This window comes from Salvelinus fontinalis, chromosome 12 (genome assembly GCF_029448725.1).
Source record: "Salvelinus fontinalis isolate EN_2023a chromosome 12, ASM2944872v1, whole genome shotgun sequence".
Classification (NCBI taxonomy): Eukaryota; Metazoa; Chordata; class Actinopteri; order Salmoniformes; family Salmonidae; genus Salvelinus; species Salvelinus fontinalis.
This window is the reverse complement of record NC_074676.1, coordinates 36,701,298-36,716,678: the sequence shown is the minus strand read 5'-3', so window position 1 is coordinate 36,716,678 and position 15,381 is coordinate 36,701,298. Positions and strand designations below refer to the sequence as shown.

Genomic DNA, 15,381 nt, shown 5'->3' with positions numbered 1-15,381 from the left:
GTCAATAATGAATCACTTCTTTCCCTTTGAAGTTGTAAATGTTAATGGATGAGGTTAATAAAACCACAGGGTGCCACGCTTAATATTAAGGATGTCTAACTACATTTGCTCTTTAAAATGAATACAGACTGAATCATCTGTCAGTTAAGGCTGCTAACGTTGCATCACTTTCTTGAACAAAATAAAAGAAAATGGTTGTGTGGTAGCAGTCTGCGGTGGACACTGGCAAGGAAACAGTCTGGAAACGGGTGCCCAGTGTGGCAACTATAATCCAGAGCTCATCAAGATGATGCAAGTACTCAGATCAGGTGGCGTTGGCTTCTATTCAGTTGGGCCGTTGGGGGTGAATGTGGACTTAAAACTTGGCACTGCCCAAGTTTTAAGTCTACCCTGTAAGTATTCACCCTGTAAGTATTCACTACCCTGTAAGTATTCAGCGATCCACTCACAGTTAAGGTCTAACCTCTCCAGTATGAAATCTATCACCCATACTTAAGACTTCAGACTTCAGCCACCCTAGTCATAGACTGTTCTCTCTGCTACCGCACAGCAAGCGGTACCGGAGCGCCAAGTCCAGGTCCAAGAGGCTTCTAAACAGCTTCTACCCCCAAGCCATAATACTCATGAACAGCTTATCAAATGGCTACACAAACTATTTGCATTGCCCCCCCCTCCCACTGCCAATCTCTGTTGTCATCTATGCATAGTCACTTTAATTAACTCTACCTACATGTACATACTACCTCAACTAACCGGTGCCCCCGCACATTGACTCTGTACCGGCACCTCCCTGTACATAGTTATTGTTTTACTGCTCCTCTTTAATTACTTGTTACTTTATCCATATTTTTTTTTAAACTGCACTGTCGGTTAGGGGCTCGTAAGTAAACACTTCACTGTAAGGTCTACACCTGTTGTATTCTGCGCATGTGACTAATAAAATTTGATTTGACTTGAGTAATTCAACAGACCCACTGGTGCTTGTTATATTGAATCTTTTCAGAACCATTTAGAGAAAATTACACTTTCAGTTTCAGCACTGCTGAATTCCCCTACTCACATATGCATGCCTAAATCATTCCTTGGCTAAATGCACTGGCAATAACCCAGTGACGAAAGGTAACAAACATTTAAGAGCAAGGGCAAGCAGGTGTAATCCCTGTGGGCTGCCTATATTCGTAATCCTCCAACCCCAAACCGGAGGGGTCACCTTCGTTTGGCAAAGACCTCTCCGGCCGGCCCTCCCCTCTCGCTACGCTAGCAGGTTCTCACAGTCCTCTGGGACTTCAAAGCTTTTCCCCCCCATCCTGTGTTTTTCTTCCCTTTTTTCCCACTCTTACAAAATAATGATTCTGCACCTCTGTCATTGATACTTAACTGCTTCAGCATATCTTGGTTTTATCTCTTCTCGCAGACAAAAGCTGTGGAACTCATCTATTCAGAGGGATTGAGACAAAACGGAGCCGTCTTATTGCCAGGACTCATTATACTTCCTGGTGAAAATGGATCACTGGAGATTAGACTTGAGCGGTATACCATATACACCCGGCTATTTTGAAATGCTGTCAATATTTTTGTTTTTTGGGGGGTTTGAGGTACCCTAAAGCTCAGGGGGGTGCATGCTACGCCACTGCTTATAACGATAACTTAACTATGTAAGATGTGCCAAATAAATTATCTCCAGCTCAGGGCTCCAGCGATGCATTTGGTTTGCTAACTTGCAAGATCAAGCTTGTTGTTTACAGCAGAGTCAATAAATCCCCTCCCGGTTAAAGATCTCTGCCTCCTAATTTTGTTTTGTATGACAAATGAATAATTTTTTTATGTTTGGAAAGAAAATAGCAGCCCTTGTGTGCACTGCTGGTAATACTGTATACCCCAGTATGGTACAGGAATGGTATTAAGGCAGAGCTCGACATTCAGGGCTGCCCGCTGGCCCAGCAACCTCTGCCGAGCTCACCCGGGCAAGTTAATGAAGCTTTCATTTGGCTTGAGCCAGTACATTTTCAAACTTCAAAACAGAAAATAATCATTTAGATTTGTATTTATTCCTTAACAATCTTCCCGATATCTGACGCTTCACAATATTTATTAAATCAGCATTCGGTTTCCAAGCGGAGGAAGCCTTCCCTTTCTGTCTCGAGTGAGCCCCGCCTCAGTAGGCTACGTCCTGGATACTCGTGCCGGACACATCTCAGCGGAGGCGGGAAGCCCAATTCAGAGTTGAACATCGGCACTTGGATTCCACACAATCACAGAATAAAAAGTCCTCCACCTGCTTTTCAGTCTTTTTTCATATCAGACATCATACACAGCGATGTCATTAGCAAAGAAAGGTTTATGTAGGCCTACACTATTGAACTGCTTGATTGTCAAGTTGATATAATTGTTTAATAACAGATGAATTCCTGAAGCTGTTAAGTAGCCATGTCGTTGATCAGCTGAATATCCATTGTTGGGTGGCAAAAGCACACAACTCCTCACACAGCTGATCGCTAAGTGGAAAATAATATGTTCTAATAAGCCCAGTCACTGCACAACACATATAACTGCAATCTCAGGAAGACAACAGTTTTGATTGCAATTATTGAAAAGAGCCTGATCATGGCTTTTCAGTGCAGTACGATTCATTTTTCAACTCCATTTTTACCGCAATTGACAGTGTTTTACAAACGAGATGTCTGGCATATAACAAAAAAAGTACCAGCGGGAAGCGCGTCGGCCAATTGAATGCATTAACGGTAGGCCTATATTCACTGGAAAATGCACACAATTACACAGTATTTATAAAACACTCAAAATCACATTATTTATTAGTGACATTGGGAGTTTTTTTAGAACATTTAGCAAGCAACAAGATGACATTTAGAGTGTGGCCTAGCTAATGAATAGCGTATTGTGGTTAATAATGCAGAAGAGCAACCCCATTCTTCAGCCATGTAGTCACCATGCTACATCCATCTGACTTTAGGTGATAATGCTTATTGCTATAATAGCACACCTGCCTGATAATATGGTTCATGTACACGCCCTAAAAGATATTGCAATATATTATTGGGCTCATTTCAAGAGGAGAATATTACATTTGAAACAGTTTCATATGTTAAGGCTATTGTCATCCTTGAGAAGGGGGGGGGGGGGTAAAGTGTAAATATCAGATTTTATGGTTAGCTATAATATTTTTTTAAAAAGGTACTTGCCCAGACTGCAAATGAAACATGAAATCACCCACTATTGAATTCTGCATGCCACTTGGTACTGGCCCGGCCCGCCACTGATAAATTTACCTGAATGTCATACCCTGGATACCGCCCAACCCTACTGGAGATACAGTTTGTCAGTTTTATCTAGTTTTATTGTAGTAAAAAGATTGACATGAATTCCATCAGCGAGTCAGTGATTCCAAATAGGCTAGTCTTCAACTGTATCTTCAATTCACACACGCAGACAAAAACAGACCCAGGAATTGTAGTCTGACCTTGCACAGAGCAGACAAAAAGACTGCCCGGACCAAAAGATTCAACCCCCCCTGATTGACAAAGTATCAAAACAAGCGCCCAGTCGAGTGGAGATGAATGCCTTCCTCTGGTTGATATCGGAGATAATTAATATTGGCTGGGTTTGCTCTGCTTATAATTCAGACAGCCATTCGATGGGGTGTAGTACAGTATGACAGCTGGCCAGCGGCCGCCAAGAATAACGCTATTGCCTGGCTACTTCCTTCCTGCCAATCAGAGGTGGGAGGGGCCCTGTCTCAGACCATCTGCACAGATAACCTTATCAGGAAGAGAGGCCTGGAGAGAGATGGACTGCAGACTGTACTGTAGAACCTCACATCATGATGTACTGTACAGTAGAAGAGGGGAGAGAAAATAACCAAATCTACTGGCATTACAGACCCCTTGCTAGCAGTGTGTCTCCTAGATGTAGTTCATGGCAGGGAGAAAAAAAAAGGTCCCTGAAGCAACATTCAGTGCTGCAATTACTAAAACTATTGAAACCAATAAAAAGGCCAAGACATTTAATGTGAGGGGCAACAGAGTAGAAGCGCCAATGGAACCACGGAGGACCGGAGCAGAGCCAAATGGCTGTTCAGATACATGCACAATTCAACACATAGGATTGATGGTAGATGACGGTGTTTACATGCAGATGTTTAGTGGGTGGTATGATAATGAGAGATCATTATTACAGTATAATGGAATGAGATGAAGTCTTCTTTGAGAGAAGTGTGAATGCTTATTATTATTACTACATGTGTGGAGAATGTTCAACCTTACCCCCGTTCTGTGTGATGTATCGAACCCATGGCAGAGCCTGGTAGCCACTCTTCTCAATGATCTTCAGGTAGCGCACCTAAAAACAGGAGTGAGCAAACGTTTTCACAAAACATGTCTTTCATCACACAGAGCAAACCGTGTTTCAAGTGAGGAAGGTGGGGGGAGGGGTTGTAAAGTACACTATAACGAATAGAACAAAATCAGGTTTACTGTATATGATACTGTATTGTTTTTACCAGGATGATTTTATTGTTTATATTTACTCAAATACTAACTTTAACAATGCCATGTTTCAGGCAACAACCACAAAGGTCAAATATGCCCTGGCTGCAACACAAGTCAATGTCTGCAGATGAGAACTTCTCACATTCCAGAAACAAGCTGGTTATCCACTTCCCTAGAGTCAGATGAACATGTGGATACCATTTTTATGTCTACGTGCAGTTTGACGGAAGTTGCTAACCGGCGTTAGCGCAATTGCCAACTAGCGTTAGCACAATGGCTAGGAGTCTATGGTAACTGCTAGCATGTAAAAATCCAGAAGTATCCCTTTAATATGCTTATCTTCGTGGTGCTCTTATAATTAATTGAGCTTCATATTCCCCCATTGTTTCATGGCCGGGCTCTCATTGAAACGAGGACCACCTTCAGGCATCCAGAGATTCTAACAGATAGAGAGTGGGGGGGATTAAGTCTTAAATCTTCCAAGATAAAACACTTGCAATAACAGCCCAGAGAATTACACTGACAGGCAGATTTGACAATGTGTAAATGGACTCAGCACACCACACCGCAGCCCAGCTCTCTTCACATAAATACTGAGCTTTTTATCAACACCATATGTGGAAGATATGAGATTTTGCATTAGGGAGTGAAACACTTTACACCAAGGGTACCATCATTCATAACTGGGCCATAATGAAGAAAGCCAGGACATCATCGGCCCTTAAAGGCTCCTCAATGAGCACCTCTAAGTCTGATTTGTCTGGTGGTCCTGATGAAGATGCAACAGGCATGCAGTTGGCCACCCAATATAAATATTTGATCTTCCTCTCAGAAAGGTGTGAACACTGCGAGTACTAGGGCACAACCTACCTCCAAGACACACAAGATTGATTTCTCATAACAGGCAACAAAGAAACAATTGATGTAGTTCTGTTCTTGTCTATTAATGTTCGATATTATGTCATGTTTTGTGTGGACCCCAGGAAGAGTAGCTGCTGCTTTCGCAACAGCTAATGGGGATCCTAATAAAATACCAAACGGTTACAGAGGGGGGGCTGCTGCATTCCCCTATGAAAAGGCTGTGATCCCATAAACTGGTGCAAAGGCAACCTAGTAGGATACAAACACATAATTTACTCCACCGAGGTAAATCTGTCTGCTGACTTGACATTATTCATGTCAGACTAGCGCTGTATTTGGACTGTGAGCTGTAAATCTCCTCCCATTTGAGCACAATGCCAATGCCAAGTGTAATTTAAGATCTAAAGGGTGTTTGAGGCAGATCACACGACCGATACACAATGCAAAATGAATAGGTCTATATGCATATGGGAGGACTGTCTGAACTGTCTCAGAGCGGTGTGAGTGTGTGTGTGTGTGTGTGTGTGTGTCTGTAGTCTAGACAGTAGAGGCTCTTCTCATTGTGAGAACAGGAGGATCTCAGTGCTGGCATGTTAAAGCTAACATCAGTCAGGTCCAGTGGTTGTCATTGGCAGAACAGGAGTGCTAGCAGTTAAAGCAAGCCTACAAGGCCGATTCAGAAAGGCCTGGTGGTTATCACTGACAGTGTCCCTAGCTAACCTCAATTGTGCTACCAGCTCATACATAGACCTGCATAGCAATAAAGATTATGAATGACGTACAGTACCGGTCAAAAGTTTGGACACACCTACTCATTCAAGGGTTTTTCTTAATTTTTTACAATTTTCTACATTGTAGAATAATAGTGAAGACATCAACACTATGAAATAACACGTATGGAATCATGTAGTAAGCAAATAAGTGTTAAACAAATCAAAATATATTCTATATTTGAGATTCTTCAAAGTAGCCACCCTTTGTCTTGACAGCTTTGCACACTCTTGGCCTTATTGATACATTCATACTTTAAAATCAGCAAGAATCACACTAACCTTTAGTCTCATCTTGCCTAAACATGGTACCATAACTGAGCCTATTCAAAGTTCCCTAATATTTCACAGTTTCTAAAGTTTTAGTCATCAAGAGTCATAGTGAGAAACTGCCAGATACAGAAATAGTACCCACAGGGTGAAACAAGGACAAAGTTTTATTCTCCTTCTGACATCTCCAACATTAGTTGACCTGTCTACAACTCTACATGGCCTGTGGTGAAATTGGTAGCTCCATATTCCTACACTACCAGTTAGTCACAGACAGTAACAAGGTTGGCTGATACGATTCTGTAATAAAACACAGCTAAATCGAGGTGTAGCCTACTATATTCTATGTCTAAGTTGTCTGGAGCCTTACAATTTTAGATGTTTGTTGTTATAAACTACTGTAAGACCAAAGCAGGCACGATTTGGCAACATTTTTCACACAGTCGGTATAAAAGTTTCAGACACATTTGGAGCAAGCTAAATATGCCATATTTCAAGGACACCCTCTTGAAATACAGCATATTTAGCTTGGGGATGAATGTGTCCTCAGTCTTCAAGGATTTCTCTGAGTGTATTCACATTCTGTATCGAGACAGTAGTTGTTTATAAGAGCTTTCTTCAGGCTCTGGTAGATCATTCACCATTTCAATAGCTCTTTGCCTCATGCTGATCAAATTAATAGCTTCAATTAATGCTGAAGCTAAAATAGGCACTGAACCTGTCAACCAGGGTCCAATAAACAACTTGTTTTTGAAGTTCTTCTTTGAAACAACTAGGTCTACATGACAGCTCTACTACCTACTGATAGATGTTTGATAATAAAATAAGTAAACAGAAATAAAACATTTTTAACCTTTATTTAACTAGGCAAGTCAGTTAAGAACAAATTCTTATTTACAAATGACGGCCTACAGTGGGTTAACTGCTTCGTTCAGGGGCAGAACGACACAGATCTTTACCATGTCAGCTTGGGGATTCGATCCAGCAACCCTTCGGTTACTGGCCCAACGATCTAACCACTAGTATACCTGTGCCACCCCAAAACAGGAACAACTTAATGTACATCAAATTAAGATCAAATGATCATGTGCTTACAAAACTTACAGCAAAGGCACATCCATCAATCAATTTCTTGGGCACCTGAATAGTACCACACAATAATATCTACTTTTCAGGATATCTGTCATGATGTCTGTGCCAAACACAATTCTTATTTTCATACACAGTACAAACATAATATGGACTATGATGTATTTATTGTACATTTTATAGTACATGAATACTTGCAGTTGGTCATGTGTTCTGTTCTGGTGGTTGACTGGGCCTATATGGAGTACATCTCTAAGGGGCTGGTGGGTCACGCCACTGTGTCTGAGGGGAGGGGGAACCTAGCTGTAATTATCCCCTAGAGGGGGACAGATGAGCCCTCATGTGGCTCCCCTACAATCAGCAGGCTATAAAAAAAAAAATGCTGCCCCTGCCTCTACAGCAGTCCAACCACTCTGGTGTTAAACTTCCCTTTTCTACCTCAGATGGGGTATGGCTGGGGAGCTTGATGCACATCTGCCTGTACGCCTGGCAGTGGGGTTAAACACCACTTTGATACGCTCTGATATACCACACTGTCTAATTAAGGAGCTGATGATGTGGTTCCTCTTTCTTTTTTTTGCTGGTGCCGCGTGTCGTGTGCGAGAGACAAGGGAGCGTGGAGAGTAAGCACGCACATTCGCACACATACGCTCACACATGTAGCCAGGCATACGCAGAGGCACGCATACATACGCCCACACACCAGGGTTTCTGTGAGGAAAATGTGACACCGGACACTTGACTGGCAGCATTTTAATTTACTGGACATTTAAGAAATGTACCGGACCAATATGCATTGGATGCATGACCTGATTAGGGTGTCAACCCACAATGCTCAGAATGACTGAAATCACATGCAGATTATAGTAGGCCTAATTAATTTTAACAGGACAGGATGCAATAGTGTGCGTCCTTATTAACGAATTCCGATCCCAATTTGAAGATGTTAGAATAACGGTCCACATTTACTTTTCCTCAGCCAACAAGATGAGTAACGAACAGCAAAATCACAAACCTAAGTCAATCTTACTATCCTCCATAGTAGAAAAGTATACCTATTCTATTGGTCAGCTTGTCATTCTGTGCGAGAAAGAAATAACTTATTCCAAACAGACAGAGTTGTCAGATGATTGATCCCAAACAACCAGTAGGCCTAAGCTACATCCAAAAACATTTTAAAAGCAATGAGGCTCATACAACAGATCAGATTTTTTTTGCTTAAAATGTTGATAAACTAGATTGAACAAAAATATAAACGCAACATGAAACTATTTTACTGGCTTAGAGTTCATAAGTCAATTGAAATAAATTACATTTAGCCCTAATCTATGGATTTCACATAATAAGTCCAAGCTGCCTAAACGTTCCCTCCATGCTAGAAGAGATCCTTGGTGGCGTGCGGTGGGCTCAGGGGTTCTGCACAATTCAAGAGGACCTGGAACACCAGCGAAGCGGCCTTGGGGTCAGCTAGAGCCAAAAAACACAGTAGCTCAATCAAACGCCCTAAATAGCAGCTTCCAGCGGCATCTCTCTGATGATGTCTCCATTGATCTCTGGTTGAGTGAGTTATTTTGAGGAGCTGCGGTTTACAAGCAACTCTTTCCTCAAGGTGCCATTAATGGGGTTAAGTAGGCCTACGTGTTGCTACGTTAACGAGAGCATCTTGGAGTGATGATGAAACCTTTCAGTGACCGTTCTCTGGTAGAACATAACAGGAAGACACTGTCAATATCTCCAATCGCTTGATTTCATTACAAAGTCCCCATTTTCCATTAGTGCCAAAATGTCCTGATTTCCAGAGAAATTCAAGCAAAGTGTAATTTAATCCCCTGCCTCTCAATTATGTGTGGGATGTTATTGAATGTGCTGCGTCCAGTGCAAAACATGATACGGGTTGTTTCACCTCAGAAAGCACTAGAGGATTGACACCCACCATCTCAGATTGTATCTGTTTCTAACAAACAGTTTCAGACCAATTACCATAATTGCAACATTCTGTTGAAATATAATTTGATCTGAGAAATTAAACTAATTGATTGCACCCAAATTGACCATTTTAATTTATAGGATTCATATCATATTCAATAAATATAGAAACTAACATCTGATTTGGACGAAACTTTTCTAACAACGAGTTCGACATGAGGAATCCAAAGAAATGGTCAAAAGCCCCCCACGGACCCACCACACCAATCAACCCCAAGAACAGGTAGTACGGAGGTGCCGGAGTACTGCATCTTCATCCAATGTAAAGTTCTCCCAGTGAATTTGGTGATGTTTTTTTTCTTCCACCTGTTCAGAGAAATGAGTCACAACTGTGGGAAGCATTGGAGTCAACATGGGCCAATATCCCTGTGAAATGCTTTCGACACCTTTCCCAGTCCATGCCCCGACAAATTTAGGCTGCCCTGAGGGCATACAAAGACACGAGGCGAGAGAACCTCCTCTGAGCCAATGAAAAGGCTTTCCTTTGATTCTCTGGGCTACGAAGTCATTTCCCTGGTGGCAGATCTGGAGGTTGATTGGATCGATCAGGGGACCCACAGCTCCCAGAGGGCTGTCAGGGAGAGAATGACATTGACCTACAACAATACAGACCTGCACACTGTACTGTGCTCCTAATTGTTCTTCACTTAACCATCAACAAGCTTTTGACCATTATGTCACAGTATTTGTCAAAACAATGTCTCAATACAACAAGGCAATTTTGAGTGCTAAAAGCAGTGTGTGTGGATCGTGTTTTTATTTTTGGGCAATTTCCTGATGCTGGCTATACAGCACCTGTGCAGATCTTTCTGGATACAGTGCACACATTCTGCTGTTTCCCAGAAAGAGAGCAACTTGTCAACTCCAAAGCTCTCCAGTGTAGCTTAGTGACAGAGAGGCCAACATCTCTGACAGAGACCCACCAGGCAAACACTATGGTGATGAAGGGATGATGTTCTCCCTGTGTTAACTGACAGTGTCACATAGTCTGTAGTCAAAATACCACATACAAACAGCACCAGTACCCGAAGCAGCAAACCAAGCGCACCAAACCAGACAGACCTCAGGTCTCAGCTTGAACAGGCAGACCTCATATGTGTTACAATAGCTCCATCATGTGTTAGAATGATTACCAGTTTCCCACTACTAAAAGCAACAAGAGACACCCCTGGTGGATAAAAGAGGTACTGCAGCAAGGAAGGCATCTTACCTGGATGCCAGAAGTAGTGAAGTAGGGGATCTCAAACTTGACACTGATGGGGGGCTTCCCCTCCTTGTCCTCTGCTTCCACACTGGGCAGACCGAAGTGGGCCCTCATCAGATACTCCTTACCCCCCTGGGACAAGACAAAAGAGCAACAGTTAGGATCATGGTGTTGTTTTATACATACATTTATTCAGGTTAGTTGTGACACTTGAGATCTGTATTTGTGGTTATGATGATCAGTCACTCAAAGAACCCCACTTTGAAAAATATGGTCTACTTTAGCATGCAGTCCAGTGTGTTGTACTCACCGGGAATGACTTAATGGACCAGATGACCTCGCTGTTCTCTGGGATCCACTTGACACTGCCCACCGTGGTCTTGAACTTGGGCGAGTCGGCATCTGTGGGAACTGGAATGTGGATCTCCACATTGTTGGCTGTGGACCGCCTCTTGAACTGACTCTTAGCCTGAGTGAGTGAGATCAATATATTGTATTTCAGAAGATCATGCTTATTGTGTTTATGATAGCTTCGTGGTTAACTATTGATTTGATACCTAAGCATACTGTTATCTTAGCTGCTGGGTAACGTTGCAGGGCTGGTGTTTACCTTAATCATGTACTCGATCCTGCTGTGAGAGTGTTTCTCTATCACAGACTCAATCCAGATCAGGGGCTTCACCTGGGGACAACACATTTCTAAGGCTTAAAAAAACAACTTCTCAACAATGCATCGAAAGGGTCATTTCTGCTTTGACACATCTTTCTCATATATGCATAATGTCACAATCTCATATGCATAAAGAAATATGATTACCTTAAAGCTGAAATCTGCATAAGGTGAAACAGTGCTACTGTTCAGCGCATGTATTATTGTTTTTGTTAATGAAACCAGATGAGCATCGAGCATCGTAGCAACAAAAAAAGTACACTGCTGTTCTATCGCACATGCAATGACGTCCGAGGGAAGAAAACAGTAGTCGTTGTTTGAACTAACTTCTTTGTAGTTGTAATGTCGCAAATGGATGTGGCAGTTTCACCAAGTACGAATTCCAACTTATAACACTTCTAATGGCATGCGCATCCCAAAAGGAGCGGTTTCCCGGACAGATATAAAGCCTAGTCTTGGACTAAGAAGCCATTTCAACTGAGAATCTCCATTAAAACAGGGCTTTGAAGCCCTTTGAATGGAGAATATCCATTAAAAAAAAAAAAAAAAACATGGGCTTGCAGATTCAATGACTAAAGATGCACCATGCAGAAATCGCGCTGCCATTTCCTGGTTGCTAAAATTCTAATAGTTCGCCTAATGTCAGTTTGTGAGACAAAACAAGCATTCATTGAGTTGAGAATCATTGTACCATCTACACTGCTGTGAAATACATTTTCCATAACCAAAAATATTGTATACTCAACAAAAATAAAACCCTACATGCAACGTCACTTATTTTACTGAGTTAAAGTTCATATGAGGAAATCAGTCAATTGAAATAAATTCATTAGGCCATAAACTATGGATTTTACATGACTGGGAATACAGATAAGCAGCTGTTGGTCAGATACCCTTAAAAAAACGGTATTCGTCACGGTATTTTTGTGCATTCAAATTGCCATCGATAAAATGCAATTGTGTTTGTTGTCCGTAGCTTATGCCTGCCCATACCATAACCCCATCGCCACCATGGGGCACTCTGTTCACAACGTTTACGTCGGCAAACCGCTCGCCCACACACCACCATACACGCGGTATGCGGTTGTGAGGCCGGTAGGACGTATTGCCAAATTCTCTAAAACAACATTGGATACGGCTTATGGTAGAGAAATTAACATTAAATTATCTGGCAACAGCTCTGGTAGACATTCCTGCAGTCAGCTTGCCAATTGCACATTCCCTCAAAACTTGGCATTGTGCTGTGTGACAAAACGGCACATTTTAGAGCAGCCTTTTGTCCCCAGCACAAGGTGCACCTGTGAAAAGATAATGCTGTTTAACCAGATTCTTGATATGCCACACCTGTCGGGTAGATGGATTATCTTGGCAAAGGAGAAATGCTCAATAACAGGGATATAAACAAATGTGCTCAACATTTGAGAAAAAAGCTTGGTATGTATGTAAAATATCTGGGATCTTTTATTCAGCTCATGAAACCAACACTTTACATGTTGCGTTTATATTTTTGTTCAGTATATTCAGCTGTTTGAAGCTGGTGTACAAAACCAAAAGACACAAAAACAAAACTTCAGAACGGGAAGCATAGAAATAGCACACACAGAACAGATCTACCGCTTTGTAGACTTGCTTTCAACGGGAATGAAAGGTCTAATCTCTCTGAATTTGGTCGGTTCCCCAACAAAGTAGCTTTAAATCCCTGCTGAATATACATTTTTATAAAGATGCTTTTAATGTATGACTTTATTTGGCCATCTTTTTTCATTCTCCTTCCTCCCGTCTTTGTTTCTTTGTAAGTACTTCTATTTTATGATGTGAAGCACTTGCATTGAAAAGCGCTATACAAATAAAGTTGAGGGGATCACAGCGAAGCTATTGTTATTCTTAGATTATTATTTGTCCTTGATATGGTCAAAACTTTAGCACACATTGAGTAACTTCGTCAAAAAGAATGGTACTGATTGGCCTATAGGTGGCGCTGTTATAAGCAATCTCACTTAAACCCTCACATCCACTATCCTCATTGACCTTGAGACTACATTTTTTATGTACAGTTGAGGTCGGAAATTTACACACACTTAGGTTGGAGTAATTAAAACTTGTTTTTCAACCACTCCAAACTTCTTAACAATCTATAATTTTGGCAAGTCGGTTAGGACATCTATTTCGTGCATGACAAGTAATTTTTCCAACAACTGTTTACAGACAGATTATTTCACTGTATCACAATTCCAGTGAGTCAGTACATACACTAAGTTGACTGTGCCTTTAAACAGCTTGGAAAATTCCAGAAAATTATGTCATGGCTTTAGAAGCTTCTGATGGGCTAATTGACATCATTTGAGTCAATTGGAGGTGTACCTGTGGATGTATTTCAAGGTCTACCTTCAAACTCACTGCCTCTGTTTGACATCATGGGAAAATCAAAAGAAATCAGCCAAGACATCAGAAAAAAAGAATTGTAGACCTCCACAAGTCTGGGTCATCCTTGGGAGCAATTTCCAAACGCCTGAAGGTACCACATTCATCTATACAAACAATAGTACGTATAAACACCATGGGACCACGCAGCCGTCATACCACTCAGGAAGGAGACGCGTTCTGTCTCCTAGAGATGAACGTACTTTGATGCGAAAAGTGCAAATCAATCCCAGAACAGCAGCAAAGGACCTTGTGAAGATGCTGGAGGAAACAGGTACAAAAGTATCTATATCCACAGTAAAGAGTCCTATATCGACAACCTGAAAGGCCGCTCAGCAAGGAAGAAGCCACTGCTCCAAAACCACCATAAAAAAGCCAGACTACGGTTTGCAACTGCACATGGGGACAAAGATAAAGATAGTACTTTTTGGAGAAAAGTAGTTATAGAATAACTATCTTCAAAGGATTGACTCAGGACGTCAGGTTTGATATGAAAGCTTCTTTTAGTAATAATACTTGTTCAAGTTACATTTACAAACTTTAGATTCTACAGAACAATGAATAATGAGTTGCTAGCGCTAAGGAGTCAGGATAATCACCTGTCAATTGCACTTAACTAGCGCATTCTCTCTCTACTTCCTGTCGCAAGGCATTCTGGAACTTGCAGTCAAAAGCCTAATTCAATACTAACCAGTACAAAATATGTATGTAGTTCTCTCAATCTCCAACACCCAAATTCTAATACAATTACAAATATCTTTAGATAGAGCTCGATTAATTAACTCAAACATGAACTCTGTGACCCATTAAAGTTACAACAGTAGTGTCATACCCAAGAAGACGCAAAACTGTAATCCCTGCCAACAGTGCTTCAACAAATTGCTGAGTGAAGGGTCTGAATACTTATGTAAATGTGACATTTCTGGTTTTTATTTGTAATAAATTTGCAAAATGTTCTTAACTTGTTTTTGCGTTGTCATTTTGGGGTATTGTGTGTAGATTGATTAGGGTGTGATTAGGGTGCAGGCCAGGCAAGCTGGCAGGCTGTTAGCCAGCCTGCCAGCTTAGTGGAGTCTGCCATTAGCAGTCAGTCTAGTCAGCTCAGCTATCCCCATTGAGACCATGTCTGTGCCTCGACCTAGGTTGGGCAAAACTAAACATGGCGGTGTTCGCCTTAGCAAGCTCACTAGAATAAAGATAACCTCCATTCCTGCCACTATTGAAAGAGATCATGATACCTCACATCTCAAAATAGGGCTACTTCATTTTAGATCCCTCACTTCCAAGGCAGTTATAGTCAATGAACTAATCACTGATCATAATCTTGATGTGATTGCCCTGACTGAAACATGGCTTAAGCCTGATGAATTTACTATGTTAAATGAGGCCTCACCTCCTGGTTACACTAGTGACCATATCCCCCGTGCATCCCGCAAAGGCGGAGGTGTTGCTAACATTTACGATAGCAAATTTCAATTTACAAAAAAAGAAAAAAAAAGAAAAGACGTTTTCATCTTTTGAGCTTCTGTCATGAAATCTATGCAGCCTACCCAATCACTTTTTATAGCTACTGTTTACAGGCCTCCTGGGCCATATACAGCGTTC

The 15,381-nt window shown here is 41.5% G+C and overlaps 1 protein-coding gene across 1 annotated transcript in view; it reads right to left on the bottom strand.

Moving 5' to 3' along the window:
- The window catches only part of LOC129867291 (AP-1 complex subunit mu-1-like), a 31,549-nt gene that overhangs the window by 3,533 nt on the left and 12,635 nt on the right, over nt 1-15,381 (bottom strand). Inside the window, exons 8-11 of the mRNA XM_055940586.1 lie at nt 11,296-11,367; nt 10,996-11,154; nt 10,692-10,817; nt 4,281-4,356 (exon numbers count right to left, since the gene is read on the bottom strand). Of these exons, the coding sequence (XP_055796561.1) occupies nt 4,281-4,356; nt 10,692-10,817; nt 10,996-11,154; nt 11,296-11,367 (433 nt within the window). The remainder of the gene's footprint in view (nt 1-4,280; nt 4,357-10,691; nt 10,818-10,995; nt 11,155-11,295; nt 11,368-15,381) is intronic.